This window comes from Oenanthe melanoleuca, chromosome 11 (assembly GCF_029582105.1).
Source record: "Oenanthe melanoleuca isolate GR-GAL-2019-014 chromosome 11, OMel1.0, whole genome shotgun sequence".
Classification (NCBI taxonomy): Eukaryota; Metazoa; Chordata; class Aves; order Passeriformes; family Muscicapidae; genus Oenanthe; species Oenanthe melanoleuca.
In genome coordinates, this window is record NC_079345.1 from 3577761 (window position 1) to 3597864 (window position 20104).

At 40.6% G+C, this 20104-nt stretch overlaps 1 protein-coding gene across 2 annotated transcripts in view; it reads right to left on the bottom strand.

Moving 5' to 3' along the window:
• Positions 1 to 2341: 2341 nt before the first annotated feature.
• The window catches only part of CDH13 (cadherin 13), a 425128-nt gene continuing 407365 nt past the window's right edge, over positions 2342 to 20104 (bottom strand). The window contains exons 12-14 of one of the 2 annotated variants that reach the window (XM_056500421.1): positions 19051 to 19284; positions 17640 to 17855; positions 2342 to 4472 (exon numbers count right to left, since the gene is read on the bottom strand). In XM_056500421.1, coding sequence (XP_056356396.1) covers positions 4465 to 4472; positions 17640 to 17855; positions 19051 to 19284 — 458 coding nt within the window. In that variant the 3' untranslated portion in view covers positions 2342 to 4464. Of the gene's footprint in view, positions 4473 to 17601; positions 17856 to 19050; positions 19285 to 20104 lie in introns of those variants that run through there. The other variant, XM_056500420.1, reaches the window with a different exon arrangement.

The following is a 20104-nucleotide window of genomic DNA, read 5'->3' on the forward strand; positions in this document are numbered from 1 at the left end:
AGAAATACAACAGGAGATGGCTTTTTGCCATTTTATTTGCTTTAAATCAGACTGGTTCAGTACATGTAGCCCATGCTGTCCCTTATCCCATTCATCCCTAACTGAGGGAATTAAACTGCTTATTCCAAGTCCCCATGTTGTATCAATCTCCTCCCACCTGCATATATTTTATATATATATTTATATGTGTATATCTCTATATATCTACATATATACACACATAGCAGTTGTGCAACCAGAAACTTTCCACTGAGGGTGGGGGAGAGCATCCATCCCACTGGGACCAACCCAAACCAGCTCTGGGTCCTGGTGAGAGGCAGAACAGGGTGATGTGATTTGTGGAGGAAAGACTCAGCTCTATCTGCTTGCAAGAGAATAGTTTTAATGATAATTACTGATGTGCACTGCATGTTGCTTCTAAAGATTATAGAGCATGGAGTTAACTGAAAGGAAATAATTGCTCTTTTATTTTTCTTTCTGTTAGCACTGGACTGGATCTCTCAGACAACAGAGTTTCTAGAGATGCAATGGAGGCAAGACAGGAGCAGAGTTTTGCTTTAGACTTGGTGTTCTCAAGCCAGTGTGACTTTAATAGGATTCATTTTTTTTTTTTTTTTAAATTAAATAAGACATTTTTAAACATATTCCAAAAGCAACTTAGCCTTTAGGCCATGTGATGTAAAATTATTTGTGTACAGAATTCTGCTCTGAGTGAATTAGTAACATTTGAGAAGAAAATTGGCAGCTTTCTCAGTTTTTCAGACAAGAGGCCTTTGCAAAAGAAAGACAAAAGTTGTCAGTATAATAGATGTCTTTTTGTAGTGGTAAGGCATTTAAGGGCCCTACAAAACTGCTTGTAAGTCCATAATTTAATAAATGAGGTTTGTATTATAGTGATCCATAAAATGAGTATGGAAGAGAACAGGATAAATTATTTGACTCCATCCATTTCAAATAAAGGTTAAACCAAATTATTCTGGAGCCTTAGAGACACCTTCAGATGCTGAGTGAAGGGCAGGGGTGACCTGTGGGTGGCTGGGTGTCCCAAACCTCAGAGCTGTGATCTGTGTAAGCACTCAGCAATCCTGACAAATATTGCAGCTTTGCTTTCACAGCCAACAGCCAAAAGCAACGTGGGGAGGTAAAATTTCACCTAAATCTGGTGAATTGAATCTCAGTTCTGGTGATGGAGCTGCTGTTTGATCTCCAGCAGATGAGAATGGGGCTCAGGGAGTGTTACCAGTGTTCCACCCTTACCTAATTTTCCTCCACACCCAGCAGGAAATTCAGCTCATTTCACCTTTTTTTTTTTTCACTCTTCAGAACTACAGCTACTGAGCAAAATGGACATTAACAAATGCACACAGGCTTATTGGAAAAGCACACACAAGGAGCACAGAGCAGGGTTCAGCTCCAAAAATGAGATCTTTCTCTTGCTAATAAACTCCTCTCCCTGATGGTTATTTCCAATTTTTGTTCCAACAGCACATAGCCTTTTCAAGTGAAATGACTTTTACAAATAAAAAGTTTTGTGCATGTTACAAAATGATAATCAACGAGTTCACTGCCTTTCCAGCTCTAGACAGCATTTATATATCTGCAAACACAGAGTGAAATAAATGTTGGTGGGACTGAAATAGGAATAAGGGGTATGTTGAACAAATGTTAAACATAATCAGCTATTAGAAAATAATGCAACCACTTTTGTAAATTTTCTTCTTTCATTCTGTTGTAGAAAAATGGATAAATCATTGTTGCTCCTTTGTTTCAGGAAATGGACATTGTTTTTTTGTGCCAGAGGTGACACCCTCTATTCAGGTAGGAAAACTCAGATTTTTCTGTGGTTCCTTGCTTGTGTCATGATATGAATGTGCTAAAATCTGTGCTAAATGGGGAGAAACATTAACAGGGCAGCTTCATCTTCTTCTGGCATGCTTGGATGGGCTCCCTGTGGAGCCTGGGACACTTGGGGAAGGCTGGCAGGCTTTAATGTGGGGGCAGAAATAAAGGGAAAATGGGAATGGAGCCTTGGATGCACCTCGGGTCAGAGCTCCAGCCAGACTCTGACCTCTCTGCACATCAAAATTCTGCAGTGATCCAAGAAAAGAGATCTTATCCTTGGGCACAGCATTGTTGGTGGAGCTCCAGGGAGAAGAGTTTTCTGTGTTCTTTTGGCTGCCCTTGGGATGGTTCACCAAATGCTCTGTGAGCCTTGGTTTAAAGCAGGGAAGGGCAGATTTTTCTGGCATTTGACAGAAATGACACCAAAGTCAAAGGGGGATCTTTCCAGAGGTGAGTTTGGCTGGGTGGAGAGAGGAAAAAAAGCAAGTAGAAAAGAATATTTGTGGGGGAGGGTGATATAATAATTTCTTTTATTCAAGATGGAGGTTTTGCAGCTCAAAGCACAGGGTGCAGAATATCTTTGGGTGCATTCATTGAACATACACGTTGGAATTCCAGAGGTGCCATACAGTAGTTAAATTGTTCCTTTTGGAAAAATTTGCTTGAAAATAAAATATATATATTTTAATAAAGAGAAAGACGTGGTTGTTGATGGCAAAGCAGCAGCACAGGGTCAATACAAGGCATGGGCAGGGAGGGAGGATGAGAAGCTGTTCATGTTATCCCTGTTGATGTTTGGGATCAGGCACTTCCCTGCTGGGATCCTGAAGCTGCCAGAGCCACCCCTGGTGTCCCTGCCCTGTCCCACTGACCCTGAGGTGCCACTTTGGTGACACAGAGGCACCAGGGGCAGGTCTCACTCGGTCAGGACTGCAGGAGTTAAGCTGGAAAACAGCTCTGAAGGCAGCTCATATCTTATCAAGAAATCTCCAGCGTTAGGATTGCTCACAACACAAACTCATTTTTCCTCTGTCGCTGTTGTTATTACTCCTTTTGATTAAAAAAAAAAAAAAAAAAAAAAAAAAAGAAAGAAAGAAAAAAAGAACCTGTTTTATATTTGGTACAATACAGGAAGTCGGAGAAAAGCTATTGTACAGCAAATTTTAACCACCAACACACATTTAATATCTAGTGTAGCGTTATGGGAAACTAAATGTATGTCTGGACTTTTTTTTTTTTCCAAAAATCTTTACTATTGAAACATGTAGGTGGTGTGGAAGATGTGCTCATAATCTCACTGTGGGAAGGATGCCATCGAGTATGACCCATAAGTACTGTAAAAATGCTAACTAAAGAATGCAGCTGCAAAGTTCTATTGCATAAGGAAGCTTTCTTGTTTAAACTTTAAATAAGCAAGTTTATTAAAATATTCTAAGACACTTACCTTACCCTAGTTACTGGCAAGCTCTAATAAAAGCCACAGTCTGTCACTAGTATACTTTTTGTGTTAATTTTATAAAAATTTGGTGTGAGCTTTGATGGATCATTTACAGTTTATTAACAAGATGATCATCTTCGTACAGTTAGAAGGAATTTTTCTCTTTTTGACCTTACATGCTCACAGAATAAAAAAGGATCCATATTCATAGAGAACAAACACCCTTTTTTTCCCCATGTCTGCAAACAGGTGTGGCAAGTTCACACACACAAAGAAATGCTCTTGTCACTCTGAACTGGAAACGGTGTGTACGTGTGTATGTATGTATATATATACCCAAAGCATGGATCTGTGTGTTTGTGAGGGCATTTCTAGAGCAGGGCACTGTGCTCACTGCCAGTGAGGGAGATCAGTGCTCTGCCAGGCACTCAGCCTTGCTCTGGGTGAAAACATTTTGTCACCTGCCCCAGTTCAAATCAGGCTGAGCTGCTCGTGGCTCACACTTGGCTGCTCCTCCTGCACCCTCAGCTCCCTCTGGGCAGCTCAGATCAGGAGCAAGCCCTGGGCACTTGCATTTCTTGTTTGCTGGCCCTGAGGGGCCGTGGCAGAACAAACCCAGCAGGTTTAGCCACGGTGGGACAGCTGCAGTTCATCTGTGGCTGTGCCATTCTGCTCCCTCCCTTCTCGTGCTCCAGATGAACATTTTATAAAAGCTAAACCTGTGGTATAACTCTTCTCTCTATATAAATATATATATATACATACACTCATACATATACAAATACTAACCCACAGACAAAATATTTTCTGAACAGTTGAATAGCAACAAGTCAACAGATAGAAAAAAATGGAGTCAATCTGGTTTGTTGTTGGTTTTTTTTTTTTGTTTGTTTTTTTCTGCTCCCCCAAGGTCGGGTTTGGATGTCATGGTCTTTTAACATTCAGAGAAAATTTGGAGTAAACCTTGTGTCCTGCAGGAGGAGCCCAGGGGCACCAAGGTACAGTGGGACAGATTGGGTGAGGTTGCAAACTGAACTGGAGCAACTGAGGCCGAGGAGTGAAGAACAGTCATTGTAAACTGCAATCTTCAGATCTGATGGTTTTGTTGTTTTTTTAATTTTTTTTTTTTCCTTTCTTCTCGTTGCCACGGCAACTCAGTAGGACAGCTTCAGATGGCAGAATCCTTACAGACCTAGAGGAGGAGATGGGGGTGAGTATTGCCATGCAAATCACACACCTTCAGCTCTTTGGGTTTCTTCCTCCCCACTCACATCTGAGTGCATTGCCAGTAGTTAAACATGGATTTTCTGGGTCCAGGATGCAGGAATCACCAATAGGAAACCCCAAAATGCCAGGTGGGGCAGTCAGAGACCTTTGTGGTGAGAGGATAAATCCTGATTTTCCTCCCATCAGTTACATCTGTGCAGGAGCACAGGGAAATGCCAGCCCCTCCCTCCCTGCACACCCTGACAAGCAAAGAGCAAACAAACAGTTTTGAAAAATAACATTCTAATGGAGCCTTATAGTTTGTGAATATACCAGGAATAAAAGGCCTGCTGTCTCATACTAATATTGCTACAGAAACATAAGATTTATATGTGGGTTTTTTATTAAATAAAGTGAATGTGGCATTTGAATTCTGTTTTAGATGGACACTCTGGTAATACCAAGGCAGTAAAGAAATTCAGAAAGGAGAGTTTAGGAGCAAATCTAACATTAGCTGTAGCCCTTAGCCTATAAAACCAGAGGAAAGACACATCAAAACTCACTCAGCAAATGTTTGTCTAATATTTATTGTATCTGTACACTTAAAATATTTTAATATTGCAATATTGATAGTTTGTCACCACCACAGAAATGTAGTGGTCAATGTTAGATGCTGTTTTGTGCCCTTTAAAAATTTTTAATGATCTGTTTGCCTTTTAGGGCAAATCAAATTTAATCTAATTGTTGATAAGGCTGTTTTGTTTTATCTGTTTCTTTCTTGTTATCATTTGAATTGATGTCAATATTGAATTCTGCGCCTGGATACCAACACCTGCCTGGCCCCTTCCCTGCAGCACTTCAGTTCTGGTAAACAAAGGTAAATAAAGCAAATTAAGTGTAAGAAATCCATAGAGGTGCTGATTGATGGGGCTCACTGGAGTGAGAAGTTTAACTGAGATTTCCAAATAGAACAAAATCTAGAATTGCCTGGTATATGGGTTTTTAGACTGCTGCTTAAAGAAATGGTCTGGCCACAAAATCAGGATCCAGACTCACATATAGGAGATTTATGGTCAAGACTGCCAAAATCTGGATATACTTGGATTAGGGATTCCAGCTAGAACTAAATTCCTGTAAACAACCTGATCTGCTGGGTGGTGAAAAGAAAGAATCTGAGACTCTGATCTCACAGACAACCTGAAAAATGGCATTTGCAGATCCCAATGAAGGTAAGTGTCATTAAAGGGCATTTGTTTAAAATTTGTTTAAAGGAGCTGACACTGGCTCTGGGGTTGATGAAGCTGCTCTGAAGCCTTAGGAGACCCTTGGAGGTCTTCCTGCTAAGGACAGGCACTTGTACATGATGAATGAGCAGCAGCTGTGCCTCTGAGTTTCTGTGCAGTCCACAGGCTGCAACATCACCAGAGAAAGCTGTCAGCTTTCAAAATTTATAAATATTCCACCAATTCCAGCAGCCAGTGAGCTGCTTCACCAGCAGCCTGTAAATAAAGGGCAGGATTTGGTGATTTATGTGCACACCTGAAGAAAAGCTTGTATATTTTACATTATTTTGACAGACATAATGAATGTTACTACTTTTCATACACATTGTCTGTCCTGAGTAAATGATGTACAAAAACTAGTTAGTTCAGCTTTAATTATGAATCATTTTCTGTTGTATCTATTGGAGGCCAGTTTGTCTCACAATAAACTCTTGATCCTTCCTGTTACCCCACCTGCCTCTACAAGCACCACCCCAATTCTTGCTCCTTTCACTTCAAAGCTCCACAATACCTGCCTAGATTTTATTTGACTGAAATTGCTTCTCACCTTCATCCTTTCTTGCCTTTGATCCATTTAGTCAGATGCCTGAAAAATCTGATGTTCCCTTGGCTCCTGGGACTATCTCCTCCTATAATTTTACTGTGATTTCTCTAATCACTTTTCCAGCCTGTCCTTTGGCTTCATTCCTCCAGTTCATTTTTTTTTAGGAAACTTTTTTTCCCCCTCTCTTAGGTTTCTTCCCCTTCTCAGTGTCACAATCCATTCCTGCTCAGCAATCACATTGGTGCTGACAGCTCAGAGCTCTTACTCTCTTTTCCCACTTTTCCATTTAGTCTGAAATGTCAGCCTCCAGCTCTGATAATTTTGGATGTTTTCCTGGCAGCTCTGCACTGCTACAACTCACTCTTAAACCTTCCCCCTGAAGCACTCCCTTCTTTGACTGCTCAGGACAACATCTGTTCAAGCCTGAAAACAAACCAGGGGAGGATTTTGTCATGGAATCTCCTTTCTAGGGGTATTTAGGTTGTGTCAGTCTAGAGGATTCTCTCTCTCACATTGTCCCAAAGGGCTCTTTATAGCCATTCAAACAGCTAAATCTCCTACTCAGGCTCTCACTCAGCTTTGCAGCATCTTCCCTGAGCCCCTGACAAACTGAGCTGCCCATCCCCTGCCAGCCCTGTGCTGTACAGAGCATTTTCCTGCTCTGCCACTTTGGCAGAACCTCTGCAGCTCCTTCACTGCCTCTGTCCCCTGCACATTCCTGGATTTTCCCTCTCATTCTGTTTTTCCTCTCATTCACAGCCCATGGTGACAAATTCCCCTAGTGTGTATTCAAAGAAACCTGGATATCTTCTATGGAAAGCCTCCACAAAACTCTTGGCATTGGCAAGAATGAATTCAGCTAAGTCTTGACCAAGGATGTGTTGAAAAATTATTCCAAACACTGCTTGGAAGCCATTAATGGTGATTGACTTTTTGCACAGGTGGATTATTAAAGAGTAGTTTTTGCCTCTGGAAAGCAGATTCAACACTCAAAATTATGGTCTCTAAAGTTTCAGTAGACAACTATCTTTGGAAAATAAGAATATTCGAGATCAAATTGATCTTGATTTTTTCTATTGCACACAAAATTGGTTGGAAATTGCTTCTGTCCTAGAAAGCATCAGTCTCTTAGGTTCTGTGGTTAATAACAGAGTGCCAGTTATAAATTTACATTTAAAATTTAAATTTACAAAGGGTCTCATAAGGTCATATAAGGTATTAATTGGCCAAACATTCTGGCCAGTAACTCCCTTAACACCAAATCTACAGGAATCAAGGACAACCAAAATATTGCCCAGAAAACTCAGCCCTGGATGGGAGGAAATCCACTGAAAGCAACACAACTGCTCTGGTAGAAACTCACTGGGGAGCTCTGAGCCTCTGGTCCATATTTAAAACCTCTCTGTTCTCTCAGCTGGATTTCCAGTGTTCATTATTGTTTCCTGCATAGGAATTGTGGTTTTCTTGTTGATTTTTCTTTTTCTTTATTGTCCCCATAAAGAAGGAGCAAATGAAAGTTTCAGAAATGCTCACACACAGCCAAATTTTCAGTCTGCTTCTTATTTGAGCTCTAACCAGCTCACCTGGTGACTTTTCCACTCACTTTGATGAGGTTGCATTGTTTTTAATTTTTTTTTTCACCAATTCTTATGTATTTTATAGCACAGACAATTTAAAGTTTGCAGCTGGCAATAGCTCATAAAATATATTAGTATTTAAGGAACACTGTGAGCATAAAATGTGGAAATAATGTGTGCAGGGAGCACATTTGCTGATCAATGAGAACTAGTTCTTTTAAGAACTTAATTCCCTGGTAAGCCTGTGCCTGGCAGGTTTAGATCTGCACACTAATGATAATTAGGTCTAGTAATTATTATATTTTCCTTTTATCAGCTCTGCCTCCATATCTGGCCTCAGCACTCAAGAATTATTGCTCACCATGTGTTGTTTTGGATGTGATTTGGCAAAAATTACCTGCAATGAGTGATTTGCTGCCCAAGGCACTCAAGCCACAAAGGTGAGGTGGGAATTTTTGCTCTTATTTTGTCCCTTCCACCTTTCCCTTTGGGTATCCAGGGATGCACAGCAGCACTGAGCACAGCTGTAGGGAACTTATTTCTCCAGCAATCTCTCTCGTTTCAGTCTCTAATGTGATCTTCACCAATTTTATCTCACAGTTCTGTGCTCTTCTCCTTCTTTGATACCTGAGAGACACATTCAGGCTCAATCCTTCTAAGATAACAGTGAGAGAGCAGTGGAAAAGGCAGGGTTGCTGCCATGTGTTTCTGAGTTATTGCATTCCTGCTCCATGGGCTCAGATAAGAGAGCACAGCACCTGCTCACAAACAGCTGGTGGCATCAGGGCTTGGCCTTGCACGAGGAGCTTTGCTCCTGCTGGCCAAGAAAACTGACAAACATTGTGAGAGTTTGCCTGGATCTGATGTGCCAATAGCATTATCAATAATAATTGTGCTGTGGGGATATGGGTGTAAGTACCCAGCTCAGGGTAGGGAGACCCATGACATGGAAAATTAGGTGGAATCAATCCCTCCTTCTACTCAACTGAAGTCTACTGACTGTATTTGGAGTTGATGATGGTGGCCAGCTCCAGAAGCAAGCCTTGAATTAGGGTTTCAAAAGCTGATTTGGTTTGAAAAGGGTGGAATCCACCTAATTCAGCCCAAGTTCCTAATATTGGCTTTTCAGTGACTACAGTCAGTAGTTTACTCCTTGTGTTCATCCACACAGCACAAGAAAATAGAGGGGAAAAAAATGCACATAATTTAAGATGAAGATTTCATAATCTGCATTGCAGGGTGTAAATTCATTCCCTGTGGTGCCAGGAGCTCATATTCCAGCAGAACCCTTCCCTCAGCCAGCTTGAAGTGCTGTTTGCAGAACTTCTGATCTCAGAACATGCTTTGGTACTTCCCAGCTTTCCCTGTTGCAGCCAGAGCTTTCTCTGAACATATTTACATATTAGTCACTCAATTCCCTGCTTATTTTAAAGAAACTAAATTGAGTAATTAAAAGCCTTTGAAAGATGTGCTCCTCATGAGCCCAAGCTCACCCTACATTACACAGACTCTGCTTCTACACTGCAGTTAAAACCCCATAAAAATTAAAGGCATTTAAGTTTCCTGCTGACCCTCTGTACAGGAATGAGCTTTACCCAAAATGCATTCATCCTTTAATTCCCATTAAAATAAGAGAGTTAACACAGCTGGAGTTTGGAGTTCAGCTCATGCATGCTCCATTTCTTTCAATTACCCTTTCATCAGAAATATTACATTAATCTGGCATAATTAAAAGTCTACATTACATCATGGACTTTATTGAAACCTCAGTAATGCTAAAGAGGTAACAAAAAATGATAGAAGAGATCAGCACTGTGTTTCTGATTAGGCAGCTAATCAACATCCAGGTACTTCTTTCCTGGATTTACCATCTAGGAAAGGTCATTAATTAGAGGCATAGTTATTAGTCTATCCTCGATGAAGAACTTTGAAAAATAGAAATTATTTTCATGTGCATCACTGGCTGATTTGCCACAGGTAGCTTTCAACTCCAGAAGCTTTACAGAGTTTGCACCATATGCCTATAAATTATTATAAATTTCCCCCTAAATCTCACTGAATTTGAAGGACTATTCCCAGTCACAGACATCCTGTGTTTTCATTTCTGCAATTAAGAAATTTGGGGTTAATATCAGCCGGAGCAAACTGGTGATCTCACTGGACACGACACCTTGGGGAAAAGTTTATAAAGGCTCCAAAAGTAAATTAGTTGATCCTGAAAACTTGCAGCTTATAAAATCACACACAATTTGTTTCTCATTTATGTGAGAAGTTATTTGGAAGTTGCTAAGGGTGGGAAAGGCAGTGTGAGCATTAGGGCTGTGTGTGTGAAATGAGAGTCTCCTAATTGCACTCAGAGCTTCAGGGGGCTCTGATAAATCAGTGTCAGTGTTTAACTTCAGGAGCTGAAACTGAGCTCTGCAACCAGCCCAGACTGGCAGGGCAGAGGGGAAATGTGCCAGTCCAGCCCCCCAGCCTGCACAGGGGACACATCTCCCTGCTGAGCTCATTTCACCTGTGTGACACCAGCACAGGCTATTCCCCAGAGTGGCTCTCACACTGCTGATTTATTATAATTGTGTTTATTATAATAATTCAGTGTTAAAATTTATTATAGTTATCATTATTGTAAGACTGGCAGATCCAGAGCAGGGCTGGTGGAAGCCAAAGTGCTTTTCTGACCCTGGCAAGGGCAGTGCTGAATCCTTGTCTGTGCCTCCCCTCTTGCCTCTCAGGCACTCACACACTCCCCATGTGAAGAGCTGTTCCTAAGAAATGCATAAAAGAAATATTTCCTGAAAGAAAAGTTGCTCAGATGAAGTAAAATCCTGACTGTCCTTGCTTAGAAATTCAGAGCCATGTGTTAGTCAGCCCAGTGCTTCCCTAGGTTTATCAAATAAAACATCTTCTAATATAATTCCTGTTCTCCAGGGATATGAAGAATCTCACTGGGAGAGGGGGAGTTTTAGGGTAGAATAGCCAAGATGTACTCCATAATTATTTTTTAAAATTGATGTGAATTTCAGTTGGGTACTTTGCCAAAGCTGTGTTGCCTTCATTTAAGCAATAGGGAATTAATGCTGCCTTAATTTTTCAGTTCTGTCAAAACTAAACAATTGCAGAGGTGGCTGCCTGCAGCCTGCATGGACATTTCTCATGCTGTAATCTGATAAATTGAATGGAATGGTTGAAAATATTCAACAAGTGAAATGAATAAGTGCAGTTTTGAAACAGCAGCATTGAACAGGTCTGCTGATTTTTTCATACAGATGCTGAAAATGAAATGCAGCAAGGGTAGCAGGGATCCAACCTTTTAAAGGACAGGAATCTGCTCAGGCAGTCAGAGCTCATCTCCCACAGCAGCACAGCACAGGTTACCATCACTTCTAAATAAGCAGAACATGAACAATCCAGACACATTCAGATCTGGAGGTATAGACTAAACCCAGCTTGAAATCCTAAATTAATCATCTGAAGAAATTCTTGTTGAGCAGGAATACAGAACTAGAGTGAAATGTTATGCTTAGAAGCCACGGAAAAGGAATACCAAACTCAAAAATTGCCAGGTTTTCCTGTGTTGGTATTAACATTCTCATTTCAATTTTTTTTGAAGAACTGCTCCTAAACGTGGCCAACCAATGACCTATCCCAATTAATGATATGGAAAAAATAAGGCTTTGGGATGTGGTCTGAAATACTCCAAGCATTAATGGCCCTTTTAAGTATCCACTGGGTATTACAGAAGCAAAGGCAACACCATCAAACCTTTAGGCACCACAAATTCCTCCTGATCTTTAATATCCCACCCAAATCTGAACAGAAAACTGTTTACATTGAATTATCCAGATCTTACAGAATGGGAAAATGTCCAAGGACAGACAGAGTGAAAAGAAACAAACATGCCATAGTGTATAGTGACCATTAATGGCAGAAAAAAAGTGCTTCCACTGGTCATATATTCAGTGCTAGTTTTTAATCATGGGCCCCTCCAGAGCAATCCTGATGATAACTGTCTGAAACTCAATATTTATGTGGCGTTAAGAAGTTGTTCAGAAAAGAAATACAAAATATTATGTACCAACAATTACCGTGAAGTACTGTTGAGAAAATGAAAGCATAAAAGCATTCCCTTGAATTCACAGCACTGAATGGGCTATCAAACCAATCTCTTTAAATGTTCATTTCATGGGCCAGAATGACCAGCAGCAATAATATTGCAGCTCTTAGGGAAGGAGCTGCATTTGCTGCTGATGCTGCTCCCTTCTGCATTCCAAACACACATCTTCCAAACTGCCCTCTTTTTTCACCTCTGCACTCCTGCAACCTGTTTGGACAGTTTGAAATGTGTGTAAAATGCCATTTCCCACCTAATTGACTCAATAAAATGCAATGTTACCAAGCACATTTTAAATATGCTGATGTGTAATTTGGGGGCATTTCTATTTGTCTTGTCTGGTGTACAAACAGCCTGTCCCCAATTATGGACATCCATATGGATTTCTGGGCCATTTCAAGCCCCATTAACTTTAGGTGGGCTCCCAAACTGCACAATATGTTGCAGGGCTGGAAAAAACTTGCAGAGAAATCAGGAGAATGGACACAGCTCTGTGATAAAAGTGAGATTCAAATCAAGGCTGGCTCAAATTGAAGCAGCCCCTTGACCCCCAAACTATCCTTTCCTTAATAATCAACCAAAATCTTTAAGGACATAAATAAAAATGGTGTTTTTCTCATACAGGCATCTATTTCAGTGATATTTAGCTGCAAAAATAATAATATTAATGTGGACCAAAGCATCTGTAAAAAAAGGCAATGAGTGATATGGATATTGCTGCTGTTATTTGGTTTAGGAGGTGAGATTTACATCACTGGAACTCAATAAATATCAGAAATCTCCCATTACTTGGAGAGCAAAATTTGGGTGATATTTTAGGTACCTACATTGTGCTCTAGCACAAGAATGCAACTCAAAGTAGAGCAGTGGAGAAAAAAAAAAAAAAAAGAAAACAGACACAACCAACCACCTCAAGCAAGCACATTTCACAGCAAAACTCTCCCCATTTTGATAGGTTTTTTTTGCAATTCTAGCCAAAATAAGGATATTTCACTTCTCAGAAATGGTAAAATGTACCTTGCAGACTTCCTTAGTCTTTTTAATTAAACTGATGAATTTTAAATTTATTTTTAAATAAGCTGCTCTGAAAAGTAGAAAATTGCTGTAGAAGATTTAAAGGTGCTAAGACAACCTAAAAAGCAAAAAGAAAACCACCAAACCCAAACAAATAAAACAAAGAAACAAACAAGAAGTATTTGTTTTAGCAAATTCACGTATTGGGAACCATTTCTGTGGAGCTGTATGGAACAGGGATGAACTTTTTCCTTTTTTCTTGGGAAAACCCAAAAAATTCGACTGGAAAAATTGGATGGTTGAGCCTTGAACAAAAAAAAAAAAAAAAAAAAAAATCAAAAAACCAAAAAAAACCAAAAAAAACCAAGACTGTTTAAAACCAAGCCAAGCAACTCAAAATAGAGGCTGCAAAGTGGGAATGAGCAGGTAACAAATCTGCACAGGTAATGGGAGGAGGAGTGACCTTAAAGGTTTGTTCCATCTGCATGGAAATTTAAACTCACCAGGTTAATATAATTCAATTTTTTTTTTTTTTTTTTTTTTTTTTCCCTGTAGCGGTTTAATAATAAATACATCATTTTCAAAGGAAAAAAAAAAAAAAAAAAACCAACTGTTTTTTCCCTATTGGCTCTGTAGCTGCATTTCTCAAATCAGAAAAAAAATTTAGTGAGGGACAGCCAGCACTAAATAGGAAAAGTTTGTGGAAGTTAATAGGAAATTAAAGTCAGGGGTATCTCTAAGGCTTCTTTGCAATTGCAGCACAGACATCTGTGCAAGTTTCTGTTTTTCAGACACACCTGAGGCCTCTCACCCTGACTTTATCAAATTAATTGCAATGTAGAGACCTCCAGCTTATTTAATTTCTTTGAATTTTCATTTACCCCCTCATCTGGCACTCCACTTTCTGCTCAGAATATTGGAACATTTTATTTATTCCAGCTCAAGTCAACTCACAGCTTTGTAGTCCACTGGCCAGGTGAACAAAAAAAGTTTCTTATCCACAGTTGATAGTCAAAAAAGATTAAAAAATTGGGTTTTTTCAACATGAAGTGTTGAAATTCCAGCCTTTTTATAGCAAGGAAATTTAAGTAAAATATTACTGACATAACTGTTGTGCTTTTGGTTGTTCTTTTATTCCCTTCATTCCACACATTTGAATCTAACGTCGTCTTTTGACAGAATATAAAAGAAGATATGAAATGCAATTACCATTCTATGATTATGCAATTAAGTGAAATAGTTATTATAAAATCAAAAGCCCAGAATTCCAATGCTCCTTTAAATACTAATAATAATATAAATAATTTGTAATAGATCTAAAGCTTAGCTCTGCCAGCCAGAGTGGTTCTTTCTCAGTCTCCCATAGGGCCTGGGGGAGATTTTGTTGCTGGGTTGTTTTTATTAATGTCAACATGCACAAAAATTTGTTTTTTGCTTGTTTTGCTTTACTTCTGTCTCCATCCCTCATCCTAGTGAATGTTAGAGCTGTTCTCAGTGAGAACATGGAGGAGCCTTCCAGAGGGAACCTGTTTGTAATTCTGGTGGTGTTGAGGCTTCTCTTTTTGACATTAATTCTGAGCAGAGCAGGTTTAGCTGTGCTGACTGAGGCAATGCAGCACTCAGGGACATCACAGACAACCTCATACCACAACCAGACTAAATTTGCATTTTCACTCAGTCTCTTCCTCAAGGAACTGATTGTTGTAGGTCCCCTCCCTGACAAAGAACCCAGATTTTTTTTTTTTCATGTTTTTTCCTCAGTCTGAACTACTAAATTCTGAATCATATCTCATCTCAAATAATGGGAAGGAAAAGCTGACAGAGGTCAAAATGCATCCTAAACATGGGATCTGCTTTAATGACAAGTGGCAATATTCTTCCCAATGTTTGTCACCATTACCTGTTGTAAGTTTGGAAACTCCTCTGCCTGTCCACTCTCCAGCATTCCAGCTTGACCTCAGTAAATCCCAGTGGCAATTAGATTAAATATAAAATATCCCAAGATGCTCCTTTTTTCCAATCAACTTTGTGTTCATCATCTTTTAATCCCACCTCTTTGTTTCATTGTGCAAATCTGCTCATATATTTTGGCATCCTATATTTTCTATTTCTAGCTGCCAGGAACTCCTCAATTTTTCTTGTTCCAACCACATCTACCTTCCCAGGGGCAACTGTGCAGTCTGTATGCCATTATCCCTCAATATAGTGAGCACAGCAGGATATCTCCAGCATGGAAGGAACTGCTGGGTTCTGCATCCATTTCAGTTTTAATCAGGCTCTTCACTTGTGTGCTTAGAAATCTGCCACATCTGACTTCTTTCATGATTTACTAGGGAAGCACATGTTCTAAGTATAGATAATAATTGCACCATTTAAATGATAATGCCAAGATGTTTTCTGTAGGAGAGATATTCTTTCACCCCCAGCAGCTCTTTCTGAGGGCTATCTATCCTCACACCAGATGTCAAATGCAAAAAGAAATTCTTTGGCATGAGTAGCAAAGTTCATTTGACTGAAGGATTTACCTCCCAGGAACAAGAGCCTCATAAAACACAAGCACAGGGAGCAAAGTGAGCCACGTAAGGGCTTCTGCTGAAATGAAACCCATAACTTGCCACTAGAAATGGGACGTTTCATCTGTTCAATAAGCACTAAAGTTCTCTTTGGTTTTATGGCATCGTAATCTTTGATTACTCTGATAAATATTTGGACTATACAAAGCATTGCGATGGAGCTAATCACAGTTATAAAAAACCTGTGTGTGGAAATGAATTGGGGATGGGATGATAGCAGCACATTTGTGAGAAGTTCAGACACAGAACCACATCATTGTGACTGGCTCCCAGCCTCATTCATGTCTCCATGCACTCACACCTGAGGGAAATGCTCAGGGGAGCTGTGGGGCTGGCTGGGTAACAGCTCCAGAGATGGAATGACAGCCATGGAACACCCTTGGGATGCCCTTGGGGCTTATTCCATCCACAGCTGAGCTGAACAGCCAAGAAGAGCAGCCCAAAAAGTGCTTTCCAATACTTCACACTGGCTTTATAATTCAAGGAAAATGATCAGACTTTGTGGGGGCTGTGAAGAACCAACATGAAAATAACTTTCCAAAGTAAAAGGCTTTTCTCTACCTCACTGTATTCTGAGCAGGTGCATTAATGTAAATAAAGTTCAAGTGCAAATCACGTCAGATAAGAAAGTAATTCCAGTGGTGAAAGTCACGCCTAGTGTAGCAGCAGCAACATTTATGAAGTGGCAACAAGAATATATTTGAATCAATGGGCTGCATATTTATATCAGTGCTGCAGTGGTGTCACACCCTGTCAAATATTTTTAACATATTACTCCTAACAGCTGAAGTTTGCATTTGGTTCCAGGAGACTAAACCCAGAGCAGCTGAAGCGAAGCCAAAGCAGATCCTTGAGATGCCACTGATGGAGACTGAGAACAGGAATTTGCACTTAGCATTTATATAGTCCTTCTCATCTTCAAAGAGCATCACAAACATCAGCTGGCACCAGCTCACAACGACCTTCATGCCAACCTTCTGGGATGGAAGGAGAAGCAAGCGGGGACAGGAGGTGTAATCAAGCACACAGTGAGCCTCAGATGTGTGAAGGGTCTCTGCCTTGACCTCTCCCCTCCCTCCTGGCAGGTTTTCTCTCATGGAGAACACAAGGCCTTTCACCATGGCTCAGGTTTTAAGTCACCATGCAAAGTAACTTGTTAATTGTATTCTTGTAGACTTGTATTCTGTTCATACAAGGTGAAGGTAACAGCCCTTAAATAACAGATTTACTACCATAGTTGTAGGATACAGCTTTTCCTTTGAAACAGATAAAAATTCAAAACTAACACTGCATCAAAAATTTTGCTGGCAGCTGTCACAGGACTAGCCAGGGACACACCCAATTAAATTGTGGATTCTGTGGCTTTGAATTCCTACTTTTGAGTCTTTTTTTTTTTCCACTTCCAATTCAAGTTAGCTTTCCAAATGAGATTTACAAAATTCCATTCTCAGAAACAGCAGACATTTCTCTCACCCATCAGTTCTCTCTGCCCTCCAACTCAGACTGGCCATTTGATTATCAGCTCTGGGTAGTTCTAAGCCCAGAATCTCAAGTAAGTTCCTCATGTTCCAGTCACTTGCACATTTTATGTGGAGGAATAGATTGAAGCAGACAGCCCTCGTTTTCCTGGTGACCCAGAACAGCCATTGTTACACAAACACCTTTAATCTCCTTTTTCTGGCTTTGAATTGAATTCAAGTGGGGAGAGATGAAAGCAAGAGTTGCACAAATCTGCTGCTACAGCTGCTGCTTCTTAGTTTATCATATGTTAGCTCTGATTCCCTTTGATTCTTCTTAAAATTATTGCTTCTATTTCTTAATTTGACAATCAGGCATTCACTGCAATTTATTTTTTTTTTTTTACTATAAAAAAGCCTGTTCTCCACCATCTTTCTCACAGCTATTCCCTCATGGAAAAAGAACCCAAAATTACAGCATTATGGTATCAATGTATGAATTTAACTTCTCCCTTGGAGGGATTTCTGATGCAGAGTACAAATGAGCAGAAAAACAACACTTCATTACTTACAGCTCAGCAAAAGACTTACAAAATAAACTGAGGAGTGAAAGGAGGATTAGGGTCAGGCTGATGTGGAGAGCATCAGTTGCACTGCAGTCCATTTTGGATTTCTTGCAGGTACACACTTGTAATCTCAGTTCTGTGGTGTTGGTCAGAGGAGGTTTTCCAGAATCTGTCACTGAGATGGGGATGTTGTAATTGGCCTTTTTCAGGTTCTGAAGCAGGATGACCTGGGCATGGGTATCTGCAAGGGATGAGGGGAGAATTAACCAAGTGTTGGTGGCTAGGAAGGGTGAAGGAATCTGCAAGCAACACCAGACATGCCAGTTAGTCATGGAAATCAGGAAGAAAATGAGAATACACTAAGAAAAAATCAAAATCATTTAACTGGAGGGAAGAGACAGTACTGAAATTCTTTCAAGGGCTGAAATCTAATTACAAATTTATTCCAAACCCCACCAGAAGAAAGACTTGTAAGAGCCCCTTTTATTAAAATACATTATTTGGTCTGCAAATTATTGGCAGAAGTTGCCTGTGAAAACTAATATACTATTGAAATGCTGGGGCATGTCACCCCCAAAATGACAAGAAGAGATCATAAATTTACTTGCCAAAGGAAAAAATAACCCTTCTTTCCAGGAAGTACAGGCAAAGCTGCTGAACCACTCCCACAATTTCCCTGAGAGGCAGGGAAGGGAAGTAAAACCCCTTCCAAATCCAGATGTGCCCCAGCTGGGGAGCTCTTGGCACCCAGGTGGGTGTGATAAATCTTTTAGGGGTAACAGAGGGGTGGCCAAGAAAACAGCTGCTCCCCTGGTCCTGCAGGCAGGTACAGCCATCACATCCAGCTCTAGATTTTCCTGAGACTATGACATGAACTAAGAAATTGGAGAGTGGCAGAGAAGAATAATACATTCCAGAAAAGAAACAGGAATAATCTACAGTAAGAAGAAACGTTGGACTTTGTGCCCACAATTTGATGTACAAACCTTTTGCAATCTCATGATCCTCTTCCCAACTGTGTAAGGTCCCAGTGCATTATTTGTGAAGAGTTTAAATATTTAAAATTAGGAAGTTTTTCAATTACATTGCTAAAGCCCATGCAAAACTTTTGTGCTGTCCTATTGCAAAGCCATGTGCACCTTGTACAAACCAATTGTGTGCCATGAGATAAATAATCTTCACAAAATTATCAGTTATTATTAACCCCTCATGAATGCCAAACTGGAAGAAGAAGGTTCAGGCAATATAACAAAAGAAGTTCCAGGTTTCAGAGCTCTGTGTTGCACTGGCAGCTGGCCCAGCAGACCCAGGTAAAGCAGCAGCAGTGGGTCCATCCTACAAAGCTCTCATGCAAAACCCCTCCTGAATTCCCACAGCACCACTGGGATGGAGGAGTGGGAGGAATGAACACACAGTAATTGAAGTTACAGCCTTACTGTTAAGCCTGTTGATTCTCCACAACTTTTCTGGGCCAGATTGCTTGCTGAGCTCAAATTTGAATGGGTCTGTGTTGGGATGGAGGTCTTTGTCTGATGCTCCTAGAACCACTACCCTGAGATCTTTTGCATCATCACAAACTTTTGCCAGCGTTGGATAAAGGGATGGGACATTGTCATTGACATCCTCCAAGGTGATGTGCAAAGTTCCTGTACCCGTGGCAGGAGGGTTACCTATTGAAATAAAAAACAAACATCTGTTTATTAAATCACATTTCCAGAAACTCTTGCTCCTATTTGCACTGGCAGGCTTGCAAAAGGAAATAATTTTTATTGTTCTTACCTCTTTTATATGGAAATTATTGCTTAAAAAACCTGATGAGTCACTCCTGGAAATTCATTGCTGATTTTCAGAATGGAGCCTGTCTGATTCTCTACAGCATGGAAAATTATTCTAAGGAAACCTCTGGGAGAGGAATATTTTGAAGTTAAAATGAGAGTAGGGCATGAATAGATATCTGGAACAGAATCTGTTCATCAGCACATACTGAGAGAAACACACTGGGAACCATCCCCTGGATGGATAGCACAGCATTAAAGGAATCAGGAATGAGACAAGAGAGGAATCAGGTTGTGTGGTGGGTGCCCAGGAGCAGAACAGGAGCAGGTCACTCCTGAGCCAGCTGCAGAGGTGAGCCTGGTGTTTGTTCACCCCTGCAGGGCTCAGTGCCAGGGCTGAGTGACAAAGCAGCCCTGGTGGCTCTGGGGGAGCAGCACCTCATCTCACAGGGGCAATAACTCCCAGGCACTGTGAGCCACTCACCCCCTGCCTCCAGCCTGAGCACAGCAGCTCCTTGCAGCTCCCCTGGCACCTGCCAAAATCACCTCCAAGTGTTCTGAATGCACATTTTGTCCTTTATGTGGCCAGCACTTATGGAGGTCTCACCTGCAATGCTGCACTTGTGGGTTGTTTATTCCCCTGTGATCCCTGCACTGATCCCCTGCGAACCCAGAGTGGGCTCAAGAGGCTTCACTTGACCTGTTGAAGGTGCCA